The 27,350-nt window shown below is 43.3% G+C and overlaps 2 protein-coding genes and 2 long non-coding RNA genes across 7 annotated transcripts in view; 2 read left to right on the top strand and 2 right to left on the bottom strand.

The window, feature by feature from the left end:
• DYNC1LI1 (dynein cytoplasmic 1 light intermediate chain 1) overlaps positions 1-839 on the bottom strand; it is a 29,488-nt gene extending 28,649 nt beyond the window's left edge. Inside the window, exon 1 of the mRNA XM_081882172.1 lies at positions 473-839. Within this exon, the coding sequence (XP_081738298.1) occupies positions 473-636 (164 nt within the window). The 5' untranslated portion in view covers positions 637-839. The remainder of the gene's footprint in view (positions 1-472) is intronic.
• A 172-nt stretch (positions 840-1,011) lies between these two features.
• Positions 1,012-27,350, top strand: part of CNOT10 (CCR4-NOT transcription complex subunit 10) — a 42,026-nt gene continuing 15,687 nt past the window's right edge. For 2 of the 4 annotated variants that reach the window (XM_081882043.1, XM_081882044.1), the window contains exons 1-8: positions 1,012-1,177; positions 22,410-22,504; positions 22,999-23,160; positions 23,517-23,667; positions 24,459-24,601; positions 25,036-25,122; positions 25,868-25,951; positions 26,894-27,011. In XM_081882043.1, coding sequence (XP_081738169.1) covers positions 1,027-1,177; positions 22,410-22,504; positions 22,999-23,160; positions 23,517-23,667; positions 24,459-24,601; positions 25,036-25,122; positions 25,868-25,951; positions 26,894-27,011 — 991 coding nt within the window. In that variant the 5' untranslated portion in view covers positions 1,012-1,026. Of the gene's footprint in view, positions 1,178-18,756; positions 18,971-20,826; positions 20,918-22,409; positions 22,505-22,998; positions 23,161-23,516; positions 23,668-24,458; positions 24,602-25,035; positions 25,123-25,867; positions 25,952-26,893; positions 27,012-27,350 lie in introns of those variants that run through there. The other 2 variants (XM_081882045.1, XM_081882046.1) reach the window with 2 other exon arrangements.
• Positions 1,184-2,206, top strand: LOC309325803. Its single transcript, XR_014150024.1, has 2 exons — positions 1,184-1,713; positions 2,077-2,206. It is a non-coding gene; the product is annotated as an uncharacterized lncRNA (long non-coding RNA).
• Positions 11,897-18,629, bottom strand: LOC309325797. Its single transcript, XR_014150016.1, has 3 exons — positions 18,413-18,629; positions 15,592-15,649; positions 11,897-12,830 (listed from the first exon to the last, which is right to left on the bottom strand). It is a non-coding gene; the product is annotated as an uncharacterized lncRNA (long non-coding RNA).

Consider the following 27,350-nt stretch of genomic DNA (forward strand, 5'->3'; position numbering starts at 1 on the left):
GGGGAGAAATGGGGGTGCGGGAGAGATGGAGGAGATGGGGATGTGAGGGAAATAGGGGGAGATGTGGGGGGGAAAGAGGGTGGGGGATGGGACGTGAGAGATGTGGGGAGAGAGGGAGGAAATGGGGAGGTGGGGGGGAGGAAGAAGAGACAAACCTCCCCCGCCCACCTCAGAGAGGGAGAACCAGCAACATGGCGGAGGGGGCATTACGAGGGGGTTTTTTTCCTCCTTCCCCCGTTCACGGGACGCCCCACTTAAAAACAAACAAAAGGCGGGGTGTGAAGGGAAGGGATTCGGGAATCCGCCAGGTGCGGGAAGGAGGGCGAGGAAAGCCCCTTTGCCCGCAAGGGCTGGAGTGCAGGTGGGAGGGGGGGGGATAAGAGGAATGGGGAGGAGCTACCAGGTAGTAACGGTCCCTTTCTGAGGAGGCGAGGCGACCGGGTGCGGGTGGGGGGGGGGCGTCCTCAATTACCAGAGATTCTGCCCGTCGTCCTCGTCGCCACCCGCTCGCGAGTCCGCGCCGCCGCCGCCGCTACTCGTGGCGTTGAAAGCGGCCGCAGCCCCGTAGCCTGAGCCCAGCCCCGGCGAGGAAGAGGAACCGTAGGAGCCGGCTCGCCCTCCTATCGTCGCCGCCATCTTCGCTGTACACACGCGCGCGCGCGCGCACACACACACACACACAGAGTCGCAAGAGCGCGCAGAGGGCAGGCGCGCGCCCCTCCCGAGGAAAGCGCGCCGCTGACGCCGACGCCCGACGCCTTCCCTTTCTCTTCAAGGAGGGAGGAAAGAGGAGCGGGGCCGGGCCGGGCGGCCGACACCCGGCGTTGCCGAGGGACCCGGATGTAGGCGGGCCTGCGAGGCGCGAGGGAGAAGCGGCGGCGGCGGCGGCCGCCCCCACCCCGCTCCGGCTGCCTCTGCGCAGCCCACCCCCCCCCCTGACTGGGACGTTGTTGTTTGTTGTTGTTGACGTTGACTTGGCGCGTGACGAAGCCCCCCCCCAAAAAAAACCAACCGGAAAAGGCGCGCATGGCACGTTGGGCGGAGCTCACAGTCGCCTCAGCGACCTGCCCCACACACCTTTTCAGGTGTCTTCGAGCGGCCTTGCTTTTCGGCCAGGTGAGGGCTAACGCCGCTGTCAAAGCATCCCCTGAAGTAGCTGCGACGACGGGAAGCGAAGGTATCGATTCCGGCGCCTGAAAATGGCCTTGAGAAGGGTTGGGATAGATGACCCCCGGGGGTCCCTTTCCCTACTGTGATTCTGAGAGAGGCGCCACCAGTGACCAAGCCCTGCCCTCTATGGAAACCCGCCGCCTCTGGCCTGAAAACACAGGAATCTTGGAAGCAGTGCTTTTCCCCCTAAAATAAATAAAATGTTTAGGGGTACTCTAATTTTCCTACTCATATTGAAATACTGCCCCTCAATGAGGCCAAACTTCGATTCACAAAATGTTTAGGGGTATGCGTATCCCCAGAAAAAAGCACTGCTTGGAAGTACCTTCCATCCTGTTTCCAGAGAGGAAGCTGTGCCAAGTCTCCTTTGCAGCAAAAGCAAGGAAGAGTCTTTTTGGCTCCTTTCCTGACATGACGGATTCATTACCGCATGATCTTTTGTGGAACAGATTCCAATTCATCAGATGCATGTGTTTGAGATTACACTCCCTGGTCCACAGACACGTATGTCCGTAATGAAATTTGCGAGTCTTTAATGTGCAGGTGGCGCTGTGGGTAAAAGCCTCAGCGCCTAGGGCTTGCCGATCGAAAGGTCGGCGGTTCGAATCCCTGCGGTGGGGTGCGCTCCCGTCGTTTGGTCCCAGCGCCTGCCAACCTAGCAGTTCGAAAGCACCCCCGGGTGCAAGTAGATAAATAGGGACCGCTTACTAGCGGGAAGGTAAGCGGCGTTTCCGTGTGCGGCTCTGGCTCGCCAGAGCAGCGATGTCACGCTGGCCACGTGACCCGGAAGTGTCTCCGGACAGCGCTGGCCCCCGGCCTCTTGAGTGAGATGGGCGCACCAACCCCAGAGTCTGGCAAGACTGGCCCGTACGGGCAGGGGTACCTTTACCTTTACCTAATGTGCAGAGGGACTCTTTGTTTTCAGGATACCTTAAGCTCAGCAGGTTGCTTGTGGCACATTTCAACCAACACACTAAATATTTGCATGGGTGAAATGGGCTTTAGCTTATGCTACAATAAATCTGTTTGTCTTTAAGGTGCCATCCACAAGACTCTTAAATATTTGCTGTAACAACTGCTGCCCAACTGGAATTTATAATCATCCAAACTTGAAAGTCTGCCTCTCCTCTAATATGTGAACCTTGCCATTAGCCTGAACCTGAAACATGTTGATGTCAGAGGTGAAAAACCCAAATGGACCAAACTAATAATTCTCAAGGGTCCCATGCTCTACCACAACTCATGTTTAATAGATCCACTTTCCCACCCTTAATGACAGCGAAAAACTACTATGTAATAAAGCTGTCTCGCCTTGCCTCATGGAAGGACTGCTGCTCTGACAGACTAGATTTGGTTATTCAAGAACAGTTACGGTACACATGTACTGTATCTTGATTACCAAATTGACTGTGGAATTGACTACTGACTTAGATTCATAGAATTGCAGAGTTGGAATGGTCATTTAGTCCAACGCCTCTGTGATGCGGAAATCTTTTGTTCATGGCATGCACACATGTGAGTGCAGTTCTGGTGCTTTTTTCACAGTTGGAACACTGGCATCTGCTGGAGCGGTGTTTGCCAGTGGCATAAATTTGGAGGGTGAAGGAAGTTCAGGTCCAGGGCATGATCTTTTTGTTAGGCTAAGACAGTGGCTGGTTCAAGCTGATCAGCAATATGAACCCAGGTCCCCTCAGCCAAAGTCCGACATACTAACCAATACCCTACACTTTGCCAGTTCACTATTCTACTGTCAGCTGACACTAAAGCAGGAGTGGGTCAACACAAGCCAATAAATGGGTTAACACAACTGTCTCCATTCTTGCACTGTGCTTGGGGGCATAACTATAGACTCTATGGTGGTGTGACTATGGGGCTGTCATGATGAGCTCCTACACTTTAAAATGCACCAGTATGCCACTGGGGATGTATATAAATTAAAATATCCACAGAGAGAACCTTCCTGTCATGTTAAACACAGTACCATCGCACATATATAGTTTGTGCCGCACTGTAAGTTTTAAACTATTCATTTATTAAAATTGTATGTATTTGTTTAATTAAATTTATATCCAACCTTTTCTCCCAAAGGACCCTAGAGTAGCAATCTCAAATGGGAACCCTATGTTACTGCTTTCAGCAGATAAAATGACATGGAGAGATGCACAATTAGTTTGATCCTCACTCTGCTCAGGTTTGGGCAAAGCAACTATGTCCGACATCATGCATAGAGAAAGTATTGGAGGGTGAAAGCTGAAAATAATTGTGGATTTGAGAGCAGGGATCCTATTCTGACAAATTTTGAAATATGCTGTGATTGTGCATGCTTCAGTATGCTGACACAGTATTGTCAAGAGATTTTTTTGGACACATTCCAAAATATGCCAACACGTTAAGAAATTTATAGTCTCAGCAGCCATTCTGTCCTTCATTATGGAATTGCAACATTGCTAATCCTTATTGTAAGATGCTCTTTATATGGTCTTCCCTAAATGAATGTGCATCACAGAAGACTTCTGTGTTTTCAGGTCTAGTTTGAAAATGGTAAGCAATGTTACACATTATTGTAGAGTTTTATAGTTAAAAGCCTCTAAACTGCATGTTATTTCATATACTCTAATCGGGAGGGTGTGTGAAAAAATTATGCTGAGGGCCAGGATTCTGTGTCAAGGTGCTCAGTTTAAATAGAATCAGTAGCATTATTAAATTAAATGTGATTAATTTTAATTTGTGTTGGTCTGCCGTAGTCAAAATAAATTAAAACAATTCTTTAAAAAGATAGTTTAAAAGACTCTTCTATAAAACCTAAAAACTCCCTTAAAAGAATCAAGTCTTCAGAAAGGTTATATGATCTAAGAAAGTCTTTAAAAGAATCCTTCCTTTTGGATTTTTTTTTAAAGTCCTTTTTAAAGACTTTCTTAGATCATATAACCTTTTTGAAGACTTGATTCTTTTAAGATTGGCCCCGGTCAATATTTATTTGCATCTGTAGTGTTTATTATGAGTTTGACCAAACTGCGGGAGGCAGTGGAAGACAGGAGTGCCTGGCGTGCTCTGGTCCATGGGGTCACAAAGAGTCGGACATGACTAAACGACTAAACAACAACAACAACGTGTTTATTATTTGCAGCATATGGATTAGATCCCCCATCCATGCTGCCCTTTTGGGAACCTCATAAAAATGAAAAATGTATCTGGTGAGGCCACTATAAGAAGCAACTTTAAAAATAAATGAATAGCTAAATCAGGGTGGAGGCAAAGTGTGACGGATGTAGAAACCTTTGGCTGCCTGAAGTAAACACATATAAATATGCCTGGAACAGCACATGATGATAATAAAAGAATCACTGGAGGAAAGAGCTGTGCAGAGAAATGCTGTTTCTAGACTCTTGTATCCTTACAGGCCATTATTCCTTCCTGAAAATATATAGCTAGTGACAGACCTGCCAGATTTCATTCGTTTTGCTAGAGGCATCATCCCTTTTCTCGCCTTTCCTTCTGCATCTATTTATGCTATATTTTAAAAGTTATTTTTAATTGCTTGGCCTTTTTGCAATGGAAGATTTTGCTGCGGTTATCACCGATTCCTCTTGGCTATTTATATATCCTGTCACACTGTTGTTCAGATGGTCATAGCCTTGAAATGTCACTGTTTGCCATTAATGCTTCGGCTTCCCACACACAATCTACTCCCAGCAGAAGCCGAAAAGGGAAAAGGTTTGGCCATTTGTGCTGATTTAGGAACCACCGCACAGGCTCAGAATCAGCAGAAAGCAGTAAAGGAAAGCAGTGCCTTTGCACATACATTTGTGTCAAGAGAGAAAAATGATAACAGTACTCATAATGTTCCTTCTGTGTGGTACGGAAGTGCTATACTAAAAAAGCAATGGTGGAGGAGGGCAGCCACACTTGGAAAAAAGGCAGGCAACTACATACAGTTTAATCCTTACCTTACCCATATTCAGCATGTCTACATTTAAGAGAGACTTAGTAACCAAGCAATTCCATATGCACTTTCCTAAGAGTAACCCCAATGAATACAAGGGGATTTATTTTGAATAAGAATACATAGGATTTTTTGGTTAACAGCACCATCATATACATGCCTACCCAAAATAAGTGTAATTGAGCAGGATTATAGCCTAATAGTTATTGCATCTCTCTAGAGGCTTTTGGAAACTATAGTTATGTGAGGCGAGGGGTGCCTTTTTTATTATTTTAAGGATCTCTAAAAGAATACACACACACACACACAGAGAGAGAGAGAGAGAGTAGTACCTTGGGTTAAGAACTTAATTCGTTCCGGAGGTCCGTTCTTAACCTGAAACTGTTCTTAACCTGATGTACCACTTTAGCTAATGGGGCCTCCCGCTGCCACTGCGTGATTTCTGTTCTCATCCTGAAACAAAGTTCTTAACCTGAGGTACTATTTCTGGGTTAGCGGAGTCTGTAACTTGAAGCGTATGTAACCCGAGGTACCACTGTGTATATATATAAAATTCTCACAACCCCACAATCTTTATATGTGCAAGGCTCTGTGTTCAGTCCTTGAACACTACCAAGTGAATTAGGGATTGATGGATTGAGTTTACTTACCATATATGCCCCTTTTCCACAAAACGCTGTGCCCAAAGCGGCTTAAAGCAAACATTCAAAACTTTGAAATACAGAGTATTGGAAATACAAATATACAAAATATATGTCGGTAAATTCAGAAATGACAAAACCCAACAATTTGGCAAACACAAAATTCAGCATTACAAAAAAATTATTATCTAGGCTTAATTACATAAATACAAAGCAAAATAAGTGTTAACTTGCAACATTTTTGGACGGAGAGCCTCAGGCCCAACCAGGCCTCCCAATTTGGCTTGCAAAGCCACTTTGTCCAAGCCACACCCACCTGTTGCACACCTGATATGACATCAGATGTGGGGCAGTTAAAAACCCGGCTCAGCCAATCAGTGGCACCTGCAAAACCCTGTACAAAGTGCTTTGCAAAGACCAGTGATCAGCTGATTGTTCGGTCTTGCAATGCCCCTTGCAACTCCTGTGTTTTGAAAGGTGCTTCCCAGGCTGTGCCTTCAATGGCAGTGTTTGGTTCCTGTTCATACTAGGGGGCAGGAGGATCACTAGACATCATTGTGACACCAGGTGATAGACAGGTGGCAGCCCGACCCACCTGTCAAATTAGGCTGGCCAGATCTAGTTCTCCATCCCTGAATTAGATCCTGGGTAAGTGTGATGGAAAATAAGTTACTACCCAATACCTTGAAGGGCTGTTTCTAGCCAGGAGAAGCCAATATGCTGTTCTCCAGTTGCTGTTGGACTCTGGTTCTGATCAGCCCTAGGCAGCATGGTTAATGAGTAGGGATTATGGGAGTTGGAGTCCAGCAATATTTGGAGGCACCATGCTGGCTGCTCTTCTGCTAGACTGTACTGGGCTAGGTAGGACCATCTGAATCTGCAAGTGGTTGCTTGCCACCAATTTAATTTAACCAATAAATATTTATTTTACGGTTTAGTATTGTTTTTATTTAGAGTTACATATGTTGGGGGCACAACACCACAATATTTTCAAGTGCTTAGGGCCTCTAAAGGTCTTAAGATGGCTTTGGGCTAAACAGCTACCAGTGGACCAGCCTATCATATTTGTACCTATCAGCTGCAGTCTTCTAATACAGAATTTGTGGAAGTGTTTCAGAGACAGCACTATATGAGCACATATAGTGAGCTGCGGTTTCCTGAATCTCTTAATCCTCCCTACCCCTCCCAAGCTTAATCAGAGAATCATAGAGAAGCTTATTTACTGAACACTGTTTAAAGTGCCCTGTAAATAGAGAAGTAAGAGCACAACTCAGGTTTCAGAATCCTAAATAAAAGCAAACATTTTAGAAAATTGATTGCCAGGAGGTGGATGTACCTCAATAAGTTAATGATCTGTGAGATATAAAATGATGTGTATGCTTGCATTGACCAGTCCTAACAGTCCAGTGATTTATTTGCATAGATGAAGAGGTAAATTAACTACTAGACACTTAATACAAACACTCAACTTATAAACATGAAGAGATAAACCAAAGACAACACATTGAATTTGCACTCTGACTAGTCTGAATAACTGGTTGTCAATTAGCTCATTATAACTTTATATGGTTGTATACCAGCGCAATTAGTCCTCTGTGTTGAGAACTTTTCTATGTTACACCAATAAGCTCATTCACACACCTCATCCTTAACCTCTCTTATACAAAGCAAGTTCCTAGCCAAAATCAATGACTGAAGGAGCATCAGTTCTATCAGTGTCAGGACACCTGAGGCATATTCTCAGTGTGTTGTTGTATATAGCATCTTGTGTAATGTGCTTGTGTGATACACAGCATTGATGAGAAACAGCTTTCCTGACTGCAGCAGGATTTTAAAAAGGAAGTGTGAATGAGGGTAGCTAAAAGTTGTGTATAAAGAAGGAAGTAACTGAGAAATCAAACAACAGAAACCAAGAGGTTGTGGGTGTTAGCTCTTCCTTGCTCTTGCTCTTCCTCATCCCATTTTCTCCTTTAGTTAAACTAAGGTATTTAAAGCTGAACACAATTACAATAAATTGGCCCCAAGTACTGAAATATCATCCCCACCAACTAGGCACCAGCCAAACGTGTTGCGCAAAACATAGACAATTATTTTCTGCTTCAGTCAGCTTTTCTTTCATGACCTCACCCTTGACTCCACCCTTGAAAAAAAAGAGCACTTCTCATTCTATAACTGTGTTCTTGCCTGTTACTATTTAATTGGCTGGAAGTACAGAACTGTTTACAGGTCCCAGCTCTTGCTCTTAGGCATTTTCTCTCTCTTTTCATTCTCTTCTGCATGAACCACATTTGTACAGGACACACATACACAAAATGAGAGCTGGTTCAAACGTGCTTCAAAGTGCCACGTATGAAAGTAGCTTTGGAGACTTTGGTCCTAGAGCTCTGTGAGGAGCTCAGAATCCAGAATCTCATGAGGCTGGGTGAGGCAGTCGCCTCAGGCAGCAGGCTGCGGACAGCTGGGAGAGGTGGCAGATTTGGGGTCCCCAGGACAACACCACTCCCTGTCTCCTGAACTTGTCTCTCCCTGCTGCAGCCATTGTGAAAACAGGGTGCTGGACTAAATGGGCCATTGGCCTGATGCAGCAGGCTCTTCTTATGTTCTTAAATAAATTATTCAGACCAGAACAAATGCTTTGTTGTATATTTTTGCATTAATTAGGTTATTTTCACTCCACTTGTCATTTTACCTACCACTAAAGCATGGCATGTTTTTATTAGCCCAGCCGGTTCAGTTTTAGTCAGGGGCAACTTAACAATTGGTGGCGCTGGCTGCCCATGTGCATCTCTGTTTGTGTCAAACAATATAGTCAGACATTGGCTTGGATGAGCATCGCAGTGCAAAACGGATGCTCGTGGAGAAGGATGTCTGCCTTCACAGCACACGTTGGAAGCTAATGACGCACACAGATTTCTCTGGGTCACTAGGTGTCTGCTGCCAAGAGGACAAAAAAAGGCTGAGATGGTTTCAATGGTGTTTGCTCCTGAAGCATGTTTCTTGGAAATGTGAAGAAGATGCAAGTGGAATTGCCTGCTCAAAAAGATAAAAAACATCAAGTGTGTTCGTGTTTTTTAAAAATATGTAGAGCAGGGTTCTTTTAAAAGTGTGTCAGTAGAATCAGTCTCCAGCTATTTTTAACAGCCTCTGAAAGCTTATCAGGCAGATACAGTTAATCCATTAAAGGATTTCCAGGTATTCATAGCTTAATAAGTGAGCATGATGGAATTTAACCAATAGAAGATTGCTTTTACTTTGTGTACACCGTAGCAAAAATCTCCATATTTTAATGACTTCTGACAATCAGGTTCATGTCGTGGGTGACAACTTAATATTAAAGTGTTACGATTAAATAGGTTTACTATACTTAAGATGTATTTTTAACTGGAAACATTGTCTTCAGTACTAAAATACATTTTCTTCCCTCCCCCTCACTAACTACTTACCATTCTCACAAGATGCTAAATGGGGTCTAACTAACAGGAGGAAAAGAAGATTGTAAATAAGTTGAGTGGATTCTTTGCATCTGTCTTCATTCACTATGGAAGAGGTAGGGCAGATACCTTTTCCTGAACAAACTCCCTTAGGAAAGGAACCTGACGAATGGAAGCAGAATGGAAGCAGAAGCATTAAAGAAGTCTTTAATGTTTGATGTTTTATGATGTTTTCAATATTCTATTGGGAGCCGCCCAGAGTGGCTGGGGAAACCCAGCCAGATGGGTGGGGTATAAATAATAAATTATTATTATTATATTATTATTATTACAAAATTCTAGGCCTCAATGACAAATTTAAAACTAACAGATTGCTGGGCCCTGATGGCAACCCCCCAAGGGTTGTTAAATAAATGAGTTGTAAAATTGCTGGACTTCTAACAAACTATGTAACTTATCCCTAAGATCAGCCTCCATACCTGAGGACTGGAGAGCCCAGAATGTAATGTAGCCGTTGGTCTGAAAAAGGTTCCCAAACCCAGCTCTACAATGCCACCTTTTCCAGGCCACCTGTGCTGTGTTGTTCAGCTATGACTTTAACAGTTTACAGCCTTGAAAAATTTCTCCTGGTTAACTAAATCATCATGGGTTCAGATGGAGCGTACTGGTGGACAATAAGTAGATTTGAACAAAACCAAACAAATATGATTTTGTTATTATGACATTTCTATACTGCCCTTCATCCAAAGATTACAGGGTGGTTTACAACATAAAAACACAAAAACACATACCATAATGACAAACAAACAACAATAACCCCCACGTCACACACAGTTTAAAAGGCCATACGTTTAATTAGCCAAAGGCCTGGGAGAAGAGGAAAGGTTTCGCCTAGCACCTAAAGATATGCAACGAAGGCACCAGGTGAGTCTCCCTGGGGAGAGCGTGCCATAAACACAGAGCCACTGCAGAAAAGGCCCATTTTTGTGTTCCCACTCTCTGAACCTATCGTCTCAGATAATGATTGCTGGGTCCATATTGGTTCATATGGGGAGAGGTGGTCCTTGAGGTATTGTGGTCCTGAGGTGTTTAAGGCTTTATAGGTCAAAACCAGCACTTTGAATTGGGCTCAGAAATTAATTGGCAGCCAGTGCAGTCCGCTCAAAAATCCACCTTGCCTCTGGCTGCTGAACTCTGCACTACCTGAAGTTTCCAAGCTGTCTTCAGGGACAGCTCCACATATAATGTGCTGCAGTAACCTAGCGTACAGGTTGCCAGAGCATAGATGACAGAAGTTAGCTGAAGCTGGTGGAAGGCACTCTGCGCCACTGAGGCCAGCTGATCCAAGCGACGGCAATGGATCACTGCAGGCCCAGTTCCCTGCACGTAGGAAACATTTGCAGTTGAATCCTTTGTGATGTGATAGTGAGTTCTGATTAGTACTCCCATTTCATGTGCAGATATTCTTTCCCTGTTGCACTTGCAGCAGCAAAATATATTGATGAGCCCTAGCACTGTGGAGATCATGCTTAGGGAGAGGATAAAGGAACAACTATTTCAGGGCTCCAGATCCTAAGCTGGATGCCATTTTTATGTTATTCTTAAACTCGTGATACAGTGATTGCTGTTTTATATAACAGTCATGCCACTTAGAATGATAGCCCTAAAATGTTATAAAAGTTGTGTTGTTGAGAGAGAAGAAGCCTTGTTTATTTTTAGCCTAAGGATAAAATACCACCATTTGGTAAAATTTATGTTTTGTTTGATGACATATGTGCAATGCAACAAGGAATTAAAAACTTTACTATCTGAATATCTTTGGATTCTTAACTAGGGTAGGGCAGGAGGAGAAATCTCTGTCTGGACACTCGTGGTCATAGCTGATGCCCAGCAGGTTCTCCACTTGTGACTAGAGCTTCTATTAAAAGTTGTTGACTCCTCCGGCCAGAAGTTACCAGCTTAGTCATAATGATTGTGTTCCATAATTTGATTAACCATTATTGAGAAAGAGGTATTTGTTATTTCTTATGGCATGAAAAAGGGACACGGGTGGCGCTGTGGGTTAAACCACAGAGCCTGGGACTTGCCGATCAGAAGGTCGGTGGTTTGAATCCCCATGACGGGGTGAGCTCCTGTTGCTCGGTCCCTGCTCCTGCCAACCTAGCAGTTCGAAAGCACGTCAAAGTGCAAGTAGATAAATAGGTACCGCTCTGGCAGGAAGGTAAACGGCGTTTCCGTGCGCTGCTCTGGTTCGGCAGAAGCGGCTTAGTCATGCCGGCCACATGACCCGGAAGCTGTACGCCGGCTCCCTCAGCCAATAAAGCGAGATGAGTGCCGCAACCCCAGAGTTGGTCACGACTGGACCTAATGGTCAGGGGTCCCTTTACCTTTACCTATGGCATGAAAATACAACTGAGAAAGCCAATTTGATATTTATGTTGTAAATTTGTGGGTAGCTCTACAATCCCATACTCAAATCATACTGGCTGATGAGCTATAGGATTTGCATCAGCAGGTACACCCTCACTATAATGACATATAGGGAGCAAGTTCAGGATTTTCCAAATGGTGGGTTTCTTCTCCCATCCTGGGCTGAGGGAGCATAGGATATGGCAGCCATTCTGTTGGTGTAGAGGTATTATGTCTCCCCACCTGCTCCCAGTGTAACTGTTGTTCTGGGTTGTTCGGTAACCCTTTTATTAGAATAAGTGGAACACAAGCATGCTTAATGGGGTGGGATTGTGCTGTTTGTGTTTTTTATATACGTTAGCAAGTTTATTTTAGAGCCATATAAAATTTTACACTTGCATAAATATAGTTTTATAGGGTTACATTTATTATTACGGGCTGGAGCAGAACAACTTTAGGCTTTTATATCCAGGTTTTTCATTACATTTCTGTCCAGTGTTATTCGAGCAATAAACAGCCTGTTTTGTAGGCTTTCAAATAAGGTGAGCAGAAGGGTTTTATACACACACACACACAGGTGCCCCAATACATTACTTCTCAATTTCTACATTTATTTACTTGCCTCTTCAGCAGGCCCACAAGTGCTGAATAAAGTTGCATATTTTCCTACAACATTTCCAGTATTTATCGCTGACATTTCCAGAAGAGTGTTGAAAGCCAATACCTGTATTATACCATTGGACAACCTTTTTGCAGCAAAGAAGCTATAGCTCAGTGGCAGAGCACATATCTTAGATGAAGATCTCGGATGAATTCCCTGGCATCTCCAGATAAGACTGGGATTGGGAAAGATCTTGTATAAAGCTGTAAAACTATACTGCCAGTCAGTATACTACAGTTAGATGGTTCAATATTCCCTGAGGGTATAGGGCAGCATATAAAATCAATCAATCAATCGTTTGAATCTCTTTATGGCTGCCTCCTTGTTTATCCAGAGGCTCCTCATTCAAAACCTGTTAACTAATTTAGTAAATTATACACAGGTTCTTGTTTCTGTTTAATAAATAGCACCATGCATTGAGCTCATTAAGTCATCCAAGGAGGACTTGGCTTTCAGCCAGCTCTGGAATATGCTTTGTGTGGCGCCATTTAACCCTGCTTTTCTGAGGACTGACTCTGCTTGTGGAGACTGATAGGAGCTGGACACCAACAGCCTCAGGAGGCCCATAGACTATTCTGTTGGTGCTATAAATGTATGAGAGAATTCCTGGATGTCAGGGGCAAGCATTCTTCAATGAAAAAGCCCTAGCAGAGATTTAAAGTCACAAAACATGAAACAAAGAAAAGAATGGAAACGTAGGCCACTTTAGACCTTTATAATATACCGTTCCAAGTGAGCACCAAAATGTCCCCTTAAATAGTTTCTTTCCAAACTTTCCCTCTTATCCCAGTATAGGAAAATACCACGTTTGGTAAGTTAAAAAATGGTTTACTTACAAACTCTACAAATATCAGATGAATGTGCTTCAGAATTGTTGCACAGGCAGTAAAACACAGCTTAGTTACAGAGTGGTGAAAGTTCCTAAATTATTGGTGTAGGACAGTGGTTCCCAGTTAGGGGTCTGGGGACCCCTGGTGGTCTGTGGAATGTACCCAAGGGGTCCACCGCCCCATTCCTTGCCTCCCTCCAACTATTTTTTTTGTCATTTTTGCATGGTGATATCACAAATTTTATGGTCTGTTTTAGCGCTGTGTGATTTTTCAATATATTGGCCAAAATTGGTTTTGAAATCACACCATGATAACGATTTTGACCTGGCAATACGCAGCAATATATCACTCCTCTTGTGAGGGAGTAGTAGTAGTAGTAGTAGTTTGGATTTGATATCCTGCTTTATCACTACCCGAAGGAGTCTCAAAGCGGCTCACATTCTCCTTTCCCTTCCTCCCCCACAACAAACACTCTGTGAGGTGAGTGGGGCTGAAAGACTTCAAAGAAGTGTGACTCGCCCAAGGTCACCCAGCAGCTGCATGTGGAGGAGCGGAGACGCGAACCCGGTTCCCCAGATTACGAGTCTATCACTCTTAACCACTACACCACACTGGCAGGGTGTAGAGAACAGGGCAGCCGATTTCAATGCACTGCTGATCTCAGCTGATAATGCTGCTGATCTGGGCTGCCTTCCCTCATGCTGAAGGAGACCAGGGTAGCTGATCGCTCTCACTTCATGGCACCGTGTTAGTAAACTTCCCTTGGCACTGAGACAGAGCAGCTTTTCCTCTCCTCCTCCTACCCATCTGAACTCTGCGGCTGCTTCTTCCCTCATCCCCACACCTGCTCTTTATTTTTATTATTATTATTATTATTATTATTATTATCATCATCATCATCATCATCATCATCTTCAATTTCAGACATTGTGATATATTGCAATATCGCTATGTTTAGCTGCTGATACATCACAATGTTGAAAGACAGATATCGCTCAGCCCTAGTTTTTTTAGTATACCTAAAATCCTTTGCTTATTAGGGGCTACCCCACATTTTGTTCAAAAAATTGTTTTGCAGAGGTAACTACCATAGAGATAAAAATTTTCAAAAGTAGGGGGTCCATGGCTTGGCTTTTGAAAAAGAGGGAGTCCTCAGTAATTAGCTAATTGGGAACCACTGGTGTAGGAACTTGAGTGGCTTGTGAGAGCCATGCTGTTGAGCTGGTTGTTCCAACCAGCTCAAACCTCTTCGCACGCTGAGCTTCTCAGGTAAAAAGGAGAGATGGAACAAATTACGTAGAAATTGATTACTTAGTTCCATGGACAGGGGAAGTGGACATAGCTAAGCCTGGCAGGACAGCTTACTCTATAGTATTAACCCCTTCATGTGTTAATTAGACTTAAGCATGTTGTTTATATGCGGAGGGTTATTCCACATACTCCAGCTGAACAACTTTGAGAGTACCACTGAGCATGTGCAGAGAGACTTTTACTCACCGCTGATTATTTTGAGACCAAACACATCTGGGATTAAGAGATCACAGGGTTCCGCTGTCTGGAGCTTCAGTATGTCAAGCAAAAGCTCATGAGCAAAATTTAATTGTCCATTATACCAAAACCTAACCCACATTCTACTCTGCTGGCATGCACTGACAATTTACCATGCAGAAAGTTACCGTGAGGTTTTTTTTTAACTCACTCCTTGCCTCAGCTTGCAACGCTTATAAAACAAGGAATTTCATGATTCAGTTGCCTTGTTTCCATCAGTCCTGACATAAGACATCTTTGGGAAAAGGAAGAGGGAAGCTTATTGGTTGTCTGAATCAGACACAGAGCCCAGGAGAATTCCTTCTTCAAGAGCCATTAGCTGAGCTTTGCTTAAAGCTGCCTTAAAGCTTTGCTTGGAGCTGTCTTGTGGTTACTGTTGACTACTACTCAAATGCTAATTGTGCTTTCTGGCTCATTTGCAACTTAAATGGGTATTTTGCCTTTTTTTGTGATGGCTAGAATTACCTGCTACTTATGCTCTGAAACAGCAACTGAACTGGCAAACTGGTATCCCAGGCTTCATATAAAGGGAACCCTGATAAGGAACAGTAAACCAAATAATCTGGTGTCCCTCTCTCTTTGTTCAGGTGGTCTCCTGCCTTCTCTAGTGAAATTTGAAGCACAAAGCTGCTTTCAGGCAACATGGCTCAGTAGCTCACTTGACTTTACTACCCTTGTCACAGTTAATGGGATTTGTGACATCATCCGATGTTTATTTCTTGACTCCTCTTTCCCAACCCCACCCTTCTGTAATAAACATATATTCAGGAAACCCAGGAGCCTGACACCCCAACATCACAGGTGTTTTAGAACACATATTTGTGTGTGGCATGTGTAGGTTGTCTTAGTACACATGCCACACACAAATATGTACGAATGAGCCGTTAAAATACAAGTACAGTTAGCTGCATATTTGATATGTTATGTTCAGCTATAATAATAAAAAGCTTTTATTTACCTGTTGGTTGTTACAATTTAAATGGTATGTTAGTTATTTCGCAGTCCGAAGCATGCAACTTGACAAAAAAAGTATTGGAATAAATATATAAGGGGTAGATCTTACATTTTCGGGATATACAGTACATATAAAACAGAGGCTCAGCTCACATGCACGCACCATCCATTTAAAGCATTTGGCTGTTCCTAATGAATCCTGGGAATGATACTTTACTCCTTTCAAAGTTACAGTTCCCAGCACCCTTAACAAATCACGGTTCCAATTATTATTTGGGGGAAGCCATGTGTGTTAAATGTATGGCTTAGATGGGAGAGGCGCTATGAGAAAGAGAGAGGAAGGATAAGGTGGTAAGCAGGGGAGTGACAGTCACTTTAACACCATGCTGGTTATGCACCTGTGTGTTCCGTATGGAACTAGGAACCAATAACTAGCATTGCATTACAGACCGTGTTTGGTGGAACATATTTCCCCTCCCCCCATATACATTACTGTTCACATGGGTGGACCTACATAAACATGGACTATGATTGATAATCCATCTGGGAGGGAGAAGAAAGATGAGCTACTGGAACCCTGTTGTATAAGTGGTTCTTCACGAAAAGACCTTTGACACACTTCCAGTGTTGGATTGCCAAAACATGTTATGCTCCCACTTTTGTTTCGGCGGCATGGTTTCTATATTGGAAGTGAATTCTGTGTCTACACATGCAGGATTTCTCAGCAGTCACATGGTGTGGGATTTCAACTCTGCAGCAGCCTAGATGCCAGTTATCCTGTTCAATTTTATAGACACCATTGGACATAGGGGGTTGGGGGTTTTTTTGTGCACCTACCCATGTATGTCTTTTAAGACAAACAGATAAATGCCATTGGCTACAAATAACGTTCAGATAACATTCAAATAGCATTCAAATTCATACCGATGTTAACATTAAAAAGGGTTGTTGCAGTGCATTAAGCTGCAGCACAATGCCACCTAGTGGCAATAGTCTTTAATAAAACATTGCAAATGTGCAGTTCAATACCCTTGCTTACGTACTTAATTCGTTCTGGAGGTCCGTTCTTAACCTGAAACTGTTCTTAACCTGAAGCTCCACTTTAGCAAATGGAGCCTCCTGCTGCTGCCGCACCGCCAGAGCACGATTCCTGTTCTCATCCTGAAGCAAAGTTCTTAACCCGAGGTAATATTTATAGATTAGCGGAGTCTGTAACCTGAAGCATATGTAACCCAAGGTACCACTGTAATTTATTCATGGTTTTGTAAGCCATGAAGATAATATTATCTGAATAAAGCACTGTGTATCAAAAAACTGACTGAATCATTTCAGTTAAGATTTTGAGTTTGGGGTCTCAAACTCAAAGATTTTGAGTTTGGGGTCTCAAGCTGTACTTCAGTTAAGATTTTGAGTCTCTGGTAATGTATCCTAGAAGTAAAGTGTCAGTTCAGATGCAGATTTAACCACAAGTACAGCTGTTTCTGCAGTTACACTGTACACAGTTTTAGTGTGTACAGACAACACACACTGAGACCATCTTGCTGCTGGGGCTCAACCCTACCTTAAAAGCTATATGCTCTGTTTGGGGTCAGGACTAATACTAATAGTGGGAGGCATCTAAATAAACTGGTGTGGCTGCATAAGGAGCTTAAAGATGAGCTGAGATGTAAGAAGGGTGTGTATAAGAAATGGAAGGGGAAATCACAGAGGAGGAATATACACGAGTAGCCAACAGTTGCAGGGTGAATGTGAGGTGGACTAAAGCTCAGAATGAGCTCAGGCTTGCAAGAGAGGTTAAAAATAATGTTTCTTTGGCTATGTTCGAAGCAAGAGGAAGAAAAAGCAAATCGTCTGCATGGAGAAGATAGAGAAATGCTATTGGATAGAATTGCTCAACACCCACTTTGCCTCTTTCTTCACCCAAAAGGAAAGCAATGCCCAATCTGGTGATAACATAATAAATTATGTAAATTGGGAGCTGCAGCCCAAGATAGGAAAAGAGGTAGTAAGGGAACACCTAACTACTTTAAATGAATTCAGATCTCCCAAGGTCTGATGAGCTGCACCCAAGGGGGTGCAGGAGCTTGCAGATGTAATCTCAGAGCCTGTCTATAATCTTTAATAATTCCTGAACAGGTGAGGTCCCTGCAGACTGGAGGCAGACACAATGTCCCCATCTTCAAAAGGGGGGCGGGGGAGAAAGACTTGGGTGACTACTGACTGGTGAGCTTGGCATCAATACCTACCAGAAAGATCCTAGAACAGAAAATTCAACAGTCTGTGAGCATTTAGAAAAGGATGCTGTGATTACTAAAACTCAGCATCACTGGGCTTCACTGGATGTGCTTGGTCTCACTTGTCCTCTTGTGTCCCAGGTAGGGTTGTCATTTGCCACCATTATTCTGGCAAGATACAGGGCAGGGTGGGGCAGTTGGTGGATTTTTTTTTTAATCGGGTTCTGAAGTGACTGCAAAGCAATCCATAAGGGATCTATTGCAGCCTAACAGGGTGGCCCCTCTGGACTTTGCTACGCACGTGCACATACAAATGGAATTTGTAAATCTGTCTACCCAGAGCTTAAATACCCTTTCAAACACGTGCATTTGGTCCCTAACGGGCGGCAACCCTAGCCCAGGCGTGAAGAAGTCAGGCTACGATTGTGAGATTGTTACAGGAGGAGAGTGAGTGCTTTTCACGGAAACTCGGGCCTGCCAATGCGTCCCATAGAATTGGGAGGGAACCCAAGAGCCAATCTAGTCCATCCCCTTTGCCATGCAGAAATCCTGCCCACAGCTGTCCAGGGGTGGACTCGAACCAGCACCAACCTCCTGGTTATGGCCCACTGCGCCACTGATGGAGTAATTTAGAGCAAAAGAGAGTCAGGAGGTAGGGCTAAACTCTGGCTCGAATTGCCTGGACGCGGCCGCCATATTGACTCTTGCGCGCCCACAACCAGATGAGTCACCGCCCCTCCTCCTCCTCCTCCCTCCCCATGGCCCCGCCCTCTTATGCTCCTGCCCGCCAGGAGACGTCGCAGGCGTGCGTGCGTGCGTGACGCCACCAAGCCGCGGCAAACGAGAAGACGCCACTGGCCTAGAAAGGCCCCCCCGCCTCACCCGGAAGCGGAGAGGAAGAGAGCGAGCGCGGCTCGGCGGAACCTGAGGTGGGGAGTATAAAATAGACTCGGCCCCCCCCTCCCCTCCGCTCCTCTTCTTCTAGCCCGGCGGTGCTGTCGCAGGAGGCGGTCGAGTCCACCTGAGACTGCGGGGGTGGAGAGAGAGAGAGACAGACAGACACAGACACGGCTTCTTTTTCCTTCCCCGCCTTTTAATAAGCCGCGCGCGAGTCTTGAGCAGCATCCATGGCAGCGGACAAAGGCGGAGGTGAGGACAAAGCAGGGCTGCCTCGGCTGTTTGCGGGGCTACTTGTTCTTCCTCAGGCGGAGGGGGGGAGAATAACCTCCTTTGGGTGGTCGTGGCGGAATGATCCTCCTTTCAGCCGCGGTTCCTCTGCCCTCATTGGATGGGGCGGGAGGGGTGCTGTGTGTACCTCCGCGCGGTTCTGGAATGTAGGGCCGGCGGACGGGGGTGAGGCGTCGCCTTCTCAGGAGCGGGGATGCGAGGGGCAACTTCGCCTAGTGGTCGCTGCCGCCTGGGGAAGAGGCTCAAGTTGCGGGTTTTATCCCGCCTCCTCTTCCCCAGCCCACAAGGGGAGTAAACAACAACTAAAACATGAGGGGGCCCAACCTGACAGTTGAGGTTCCTGCATTGGGGGGGGGGGGGTTGGACTAGGGCCCAGTGTTTCCCAACCTTTGGTCTCTAGCTGTTTTTGGACTACACTTCCCGTCATCCCTGACCACTAGTCTTGCTTGCTAAGTATGATGGGAGTTGTAGTCCAAAAACAGCTGGAGACCCAAGGTTGGGAAACACTGGACTAGGCGACCCTCTGTGGTTCTGTACTGTTACAGAGGGTCCCTGCTGTGTGGCCTAATGGTGAGAGTGTTGGAGTACAGCCTTGGGAGGACAAATGCCTCACTCGGCCACAAAGCTCTCTGGGGTGAGGTTGGAGGCCTAGCCTACCTCGCCGGGTTGTTGACAGGATGAAACGGAGAGGAGGGGCACCGTGCGCACCACCTTGAGGGCCTTGGAGGGTAAAGGTGGTATGTAAACGTAGTAAATAAAACAGAAATAAATGAAAGAGCTCCTTGTGAGAGGGTGCTGGCAGGTGCGCTTGATTGCGTTTATATTCTGCTTTTCTTCCACTATGGATGTTCAGGGGGCAACTAAAAGGGCTTCTCAGGCCCATACTCCAAAAGGACCTGCTGCCGGGGGCTATGCTGCTGCCCCTTCCCAGAGAAGTTGTGTCAGCTGGTGGTCAGCAGCTATTTCTGATACAGTGGTACCTTGGGTTACATACGCTTCAGGTTACAGACTCCGTTAACCTAGAAATATTACCTTGGGTTAAGAACTTTGCTTCAGGATGAGAACAGAAATCGGGCTCCAGCAGCAGCGGGAGGCCCCATTAGCTAAAGTGGTGCTTCAGGTTAAGAACAGTTTCAGGTTAAGAATGGACCTCCGGAATGAATTAAGTACTTAACCCGAGGTACCACTGTACATATATATATATATATATATATATATATATATATATATATATATGTGTGTGTGTGTGTGTATAAAACATGTTTGTTTTGAACTGCATTGCATATCGAATTATGGTTGGTTTGTTTTTCGCTTCATATGCTCTTGTGTTTTGTATATATTGTATTGGTAGAAATCTCATTTGCTCATTTTTAATTATTATCATGAGCTGCTTTGAGCTCAGTGTTGCTGGAAAAGCAGCATGCGGGCATTCAATCAAATCAAAACAAAACAAAACATGCCCTGGGAGTTTCCCTGTACATCCTCTGTGCAGTGCAGCACTCTTGTACCTTGGGGGGCATAATGTAAGGAACACAATGAATTAGCCTGGGCTCCAATGCTGTTTCTCTTGTGGCTAGTCAGCTCTCTATCTGAACTGATAAACGTGCCTGAGAATCCTCTGACAGTGCAGTGAGGTCAGTCCCTAGACCCAGTTTGAGGACTCGGTTGAGGTAGTGACAAGATGTAATAGGGAACAGGGTATTCTCGCAGGTGCCATCTTCCAGAGCTATTGTGCTATAATAAAACAATCATTTACCGGTATTTTTTTTAAAAAACTACTAATAGCAAAACAGCCTCTGGGAAACCAGTGCAATGGCATCAAAACCAGAGAAATGGCATCAGCATGGGCAATCAAATACTGTATTTTATTTATACCCCAGGTTTCATCACCAAAAGATCCACGAAAAGGTACAATATAGTAAGAAGAGGCTTGGGATTCAAGCTTTTTTTCCTGCAGGTGAAAGATACGAGCTGCAGATGGAATGGGACTAACCAATCTAAAGAAGCAGCTGTTTCAATGATCTATAATAGAGAGAAGAGTTCTCTGTAACCACACAGTTCAAACAACTTTCAAAACAATAACATATTGATCTGGCACCTACAGGCTGGCATAAGAGGAATCTAGACAAGTTTTCTTAAAGCCTGGATAGAACCACTGTTACACCACTATTTGATATGCAATGTGGTAACACAGAGGATAGCCTCAGCTGAAGACTTAAGTATGCAAGCAGGTCCCAACTAGGATTTGGGAAGAGGTGATCCCTTAGATATTCACATCCTAAAACTTTTAGGTCTGTAAAGGCCAAAACCAGGGTTTTGTATTTGAAGCTAATGAAGCTGGTATAATATCAGTATACAAATATAAAATAAAATTGCTAATATGCTTTCCATCAGTTGGAAGTGTCAGAACACTTCAAAGGCAGCCCCAAATAGAACACATTGAAGTAATCTAATCTGGTTGTAACCAAGGAATGTGTAATAGAAGCCAGAATGGCCTTTTTCATCAGAGTTCAACCTAAACTGGGCAAAAACGCTTTAAAGGTGAACTTGGATTTTCATGTGGACTTTGTAAGGGAAGAAATGTCAGACTTCACTTTTTATTAGAACTCTGAGGTCCACGAACTCGAGTCTTTTGCAAAATACAGGCTCAGGTGTATGCATGTGTGCTAGGAATTAAGGAACAGGGTTCCTCTTTGCACATGTCGAAACAAAATAATAAAATTCCTTCCAGTAGCACCTTAGAGACCAACTAAGTTTGTTATTGGTATGAGCTTTCATGTGCATGCACACTTCTTCAGAATACAGTAACAAACCTAGTTGGTCTCTAAGGTAGTACTGGAAGGAATTTTTAAATTTTGTTTCGACTACGGCAGACCAACACGGCTACCTACCTGTAACTAGATCTTTGCACATGCTTACTCCAGAAATTTGTGATCCCTACCAGAACCAAGCTGACAAGTGCTTTCACTTAGGGAAAACTAGGAGTGTATTTCTAAGTTTTCATTTTCAGCAGTCTATTGCAAATAGCTTTTTAGTTGTTTCGGCTGTTGATGTGTTGGGAGTTCGATATACTTCTCATCTTAACTGCAAATCACCCATACATCTCCCAGCAAATCTGATCTACATTCCACCAAACCCTTCTGTAAGGTGCCAAGCAAGCCGCACTGTTTACCCACATACTTAAGTTTCTCATTGACTTATTTATTTCGGCCTGCTGTTCTTAATGACATATACCTGAACCTTTAAAAGCAAGGATTCAAAATTACAGAATTCAGTATTCTCTCTCTCAGAAAAAATATGCTTGGAGCACGAGCAAGAACACAATATGATTTAAGCTTTGCTTAGAATGTTTTGAAACTATGCTTGGAGTTAGCTGTTGTTTGAAACACTTGTGTTGCAGATCAGGGAGCAGAAAAACATGAAGCAGCAGGCACATCATCTGGGATTACTGATCAAGAGAAGGAGCTCTCAAACAGTGCTCTGCAAGCATTCATGGTAAGGCAATTCTTGAGAGAGCAAATATGTATGTCATACACATGTAGTGTGATAGCTAGTTTTTGGAAGCACAGTGTTTCCCATAGCAAGCAAAGTGTGGAGCTGGTATGATTTTGAGGAGCAGCTTATTTCACATCATAGGCACTGCTTCTTGTAAAGAATAAATTCAGACATCCCAAAAGGTATAGAATACCTCCAGCCTTTAGTCTGACGTTTTTGCAGGGGAAATTTGATAGATCTTTCCACTCTAGCAATCCTTTTAATATTTTGGTTTCTGCATAGTTCAGGCTGCTAGCTAGGCAAATATTTCTCACTGAGGTAGGAAAAGGAGACGGGCGGAGGGATTGCACACATGACTTGTTCCAGATTGGAAAATGTGACATCTGCCTGTGCTCCTCTGCAAATTAGAAGCAGTGTTTTGGAATTCTAAGCTGGGTTTTGATTTTTAAAATGTGTCTATTTAAACATTGCCTTTTCAACTGTGATCCTTGCAGGCTGGCAACTACGAAGCTTGTCTACAACACCTTAGCTGCTTGCAAGAAATTAACAAGGATGATTACAAAATAGTTTTGAACATGGCAGTAGCAGAGTTCTGTAAAAGTAATCAGACGACAACTGACAACTTGAAACAAACACTTAATCAGCTGAAAAACCAGGTATTGCTTGCTTGTTTGCTGTTTCCGCCCTCTTTTTTGTAAAGGGTTCCTTGTGATTTGCACAAATATTTCTCGTCCCTCCTTAATCCTGCAAAAAGTCATTTCCAAAAGGCAATGGAATCTTGAAGACCAGAGTAGATACTGCAGGAAGTTCTTTCTGTTCTTATTTCTGTTTGTAAGTAAACTATCATCTTGTATTTGGTACACTCTGGAGTGCTTTGGGAAATGGCAATAGCAAGTTACATTTTCACGTACACCAGTCTGTAGCACATACTGATTTAACAGTGCGTTTTTTTATTTGGTCATAAATGGAGGAGTGGGTAAAAATAAAAAAGGGCTGTGTTTTTATCCCCCAGGTTCATTCAGCTGTTGAGGAAATGGATGGATTAGATGATGTTGAAAACAGCATGCTTTACTACAATCAAGCTGTTATTTTGTACCATCTTCGGCAGTATACTGAAGCAATAATAGTTGGAGAGAAGCTTTATCAATTCATAGAACCTTTTGGTAAGTTGACAGAGGTAAAAGGCTCATGTTCCTAGTCTCCCCTATCTCAGATTTCATGCAACTTTTGCTTGAGAAAGCTAATTTGTATTCGTTATATTTAAAATTACAGTGGTACCTCGCAAGACGAATGCCTCGTAAGACGAAAAACTCGCAAAACGAAAGAGTTTTTCGTTTTTTGAGTTGCTTCGCAAGACGGATTTCCCTATGGGCTTGCTTCGCAAGACGAAAATGTCTTGCAAGTTTGTTTCCTTTTTCTTAAAACCGTGCATTCACTTTGAGGAGCAACTCATAGCACGCGGTGTGGTAGCCTTTTTTGAGGTTTTTGAAGACTTTGGTGATTTTTGAAGCTTTTCCAAAGTCCGTGCTTCGCAAGACGAAAGAACTCGCAGAACGAATTAATTTTGTCTTGCGAGGCACCACTGTACATAGCTAGTCAAGATAAATAGTTCAGAAACAATTGAACATATTTTTCTCTTATGCATATAACAATAGTATAATCACAGGAGCAAATATGTAGCTGCCTGTGTTCAGATACCTCTTCATATGCACAACTTCAGAAGTTTGCAGAAGCTGCTGTCTAATTATGTGCACTTGTATGACTAGCTTTAAACTGAAAGCCTTAACAAAGTCAGTATTTAAACCAGAAAAGTATTGTGGTGGTTGGTTTTCATAAGTAATCCTTAATGTAAATGTGAAAATCACCTGCATTTGGGACAGGTTTAGTATCCTTGAACTAGTTTTAGCGAACACTATCAAGGCAAGGACTAAATGTTTGTTATTTTGTCTTCTAGAGGAGAGATTTGCCCAGGCAGTGTGCTTCCTGCTTGTAGACTTATACCTGCTGACTTGCCAAGCTGAAAAAGCCTTGCATCTGCTTGCTGTATTGGAAAAAATGATTTTACAAGGTGGCAACAACAAAAATGGGAAAAATGAGGTAGGTCTAGGAGAATATAGAGGAAATGTAGTAATTTAAGAATGCTTGTCCAGCTAAACCTTAATTGGCCTTTTGAAACGATAGTGGAATTTCATATAGTTTGGATTTGGAACTGTTCACATTAATAAGTAAACTTATTTTTAACAGCATAGGAATCCTTTATTGTAGCCAAACTGCTTTCTGGTGGTCTCTTAACAATTTGTGTTTTGTTTTGTTTTATTTTCACACAGGTGTTGCTTTTGAGAGTCACAGCTGCCATCTCATAGGCTTTTCTCTGTGACTGTTTTTGTGGCAATGCCTTCATTAGGTTGATTAGGGTTGGAGGGCTACTCCTTCATGAGATGCTTCAGGAATTATGAACTATGTGTCATGTAACACCCACAATCATGTGCTTTAAAATCTGACAATTGTTTCATATCTCAATTTGTGATCAGACAGGTAATAACACTAGTAAGGAAACTTCCAATCACAAAGCTGAAAGTGGAACCCTGACAGAAGCTGCTAAGTCTAAAATTCATCAGGTAAGACTAAATATAGGGCTTTTTTTATTCTACATGACACTTTAGAAGGTACTACATGCTGTTTGGCATTTTTCAAGTGACCCAAGGCTAGGACATATGTGTAATTATTTCCATTCCACAGTCACTCCAATGTATATAACAGTAAGAGTAGCTTTGTTGTGTACTGGCCTGTGTTAGATACAGCTCACAGCAACTATTTTTTTCTGGCAAACATTGTGCTCAATCTAGTCACTCTGATTGTGGAAATAATTGCTGTCCTTCGTTATCAATATCCATGTGCGGGTCAGTTCACAGCAAGTTTCTCTGCATAATTATGTACCCAGAAGGTATTATTACGTGGACAAAATAGGCAGCCACTTAGATGTGTGAATTAGTCTTTAGTTTCAGTATTTCAAATTATTACGCCTATTTTGCAAGCATATAATACAGTTCTAACCTTTTGCTTTGTATATCCTTTACTAATGAAATATACTAAAGTGTAGTATGGATTTTCTGATGACCCTTAAACAATGTTGGTGGGCTATTTTAATTAGTAATTTAGTTTAGTACACAATTCCTCAACTGTGTTAAGGTTTCAATTTATCTTCAAATATTCAATTTTGAACATAAACATGTTTTAACCTTTGTTCAGCAAATTGTGTATCATGGCATGTCACTGTATATTGTTCCCCAAATACAATAATTAATTTCTGAGTAGCAGTCGTAGTTTTATTTCAGTTTCATGAGATCACTTATTCATTAACAGTATAAGGTGCGAGCCTATATTCAGATGAAGTCTCTGAAAGCATGCAAGAGGGAGATAAAGTCCGTTATGAACACTGCTGGAAATGTAAGTAACCATAACTGTTGGTTTAAGTCACATGTTTGTATTTTTAAAGAATCATTCATTCATCATAGCATTTGATGGACAGATCGTAATGTGGAAGGGAGACATTGAAAATAAAGATTCTCTTTTAGGATTTGAGAAAATGGCATAGTTGGGACTTCTAGAGTCCCAACCTGATTCTGGATTGTTAATGATATAACTATTGATCTAGTTTATACATCTGTGATAGGACTTGGCAGTTTAAGATACCGTAGCTTTGTAGGTGATGATTGATTTTGTAGATTCTAATGTTTCATTTAAAGATTTGAACTTGTACTCGGCTGAGTTTTAGCAGCAGAATAAGAGTTCTAAAAGCCCCCCCCATCACATTTCTTCAAAGAAAGAAAGTGCCCCAAATACCTTCCGTCCCAGTTCTTCCATTACTACCAGCCAAGAAGGGGTTGGGGCACCAATACAGGACTGGTCTCCTGGTGCCATTGTCACTGCTGCTTAGCAGGGCAGAGCAACAACAAGGTTGGGTGGTATGAGTAAACCAATGAGAGCACCTGATTGGCTCAGCTGGTCCCTCTTCGCTTGCAGCCTCCCTGCCTTGCACCCATAGTGGTGCTGCTTGGGGGACATGACCTTGCCGCTGTCTCTCCCCACTGGCTGCTCTTGCTTCCAGCTTCACTTCCCTGCACTTCTAAATTCCTTTGGAGTAAGTTTCTCTGTTGTAGCTATTTCTCTTAAGCAGCCTCTCAATTTTATGACCCCCTGCTTATGTCAGCAGTCCTTCAGGCCACACTGCAAGTCCTGCTTGGACTGGTAAGTGATGGCTTTCTGGCTGATGGATGTGCAGTCACCTCTGAGCATACTGTTTCTCTCATGTAGATAACTGGAGTATCCCACCACACTAAATTTCTCCCTTCAAAGTACGAGTAACCATGGATATTGTTCTCTTTACAGTCTGCTCCTTCTCTCTTTCTGAAAAGCAATTTTGAGTATTTAAGAGGCAATTATCGGAAAGCAGTAAAGCTGCTGAACAGCTCAAACATCGCAGAACATCCGGGATTTATGAAAACAGGTACCTTAAACTTATATGTTTGCAAAAACGGGGCTTCATTTCACATTTTAATTCCCTTTCCTTGAATTGGTGTAAAATGCTTTTGTAGACAGGAGTATCTCTAGTAGATTTCTTCCTATATACATAAAAATGCAAGGCTGTCATCACACAGCCCCCATTGGAAAATTTGCATAGAGTGCGGGTTTTAAAATGGCAGTTTTGAACAACAGCAGAGGTTTCAATAAAGCAGGACTAGAAGGATACAAAGGTGCTATGAGGAAATGAGGGCATTGGCGAGCAAAACAAGCAGCGGTGGCAGTCCCTGTGGGCCTTTAAAAAAAAAAAATCAAAACCCAGAAT

Source organism: Podarcis erhardii, assembly GCF_964252035.2.
Source record: "Podarcis erhardii genome assembly, chromosome: 12".
NCBI classification, from domain to species: domain Eukaryota; kingdom Metazoa; phylum Chordata; class Lepidosauria; order Squamata; family Lacertidae; genus Podarcis; species Podarcis erhardii.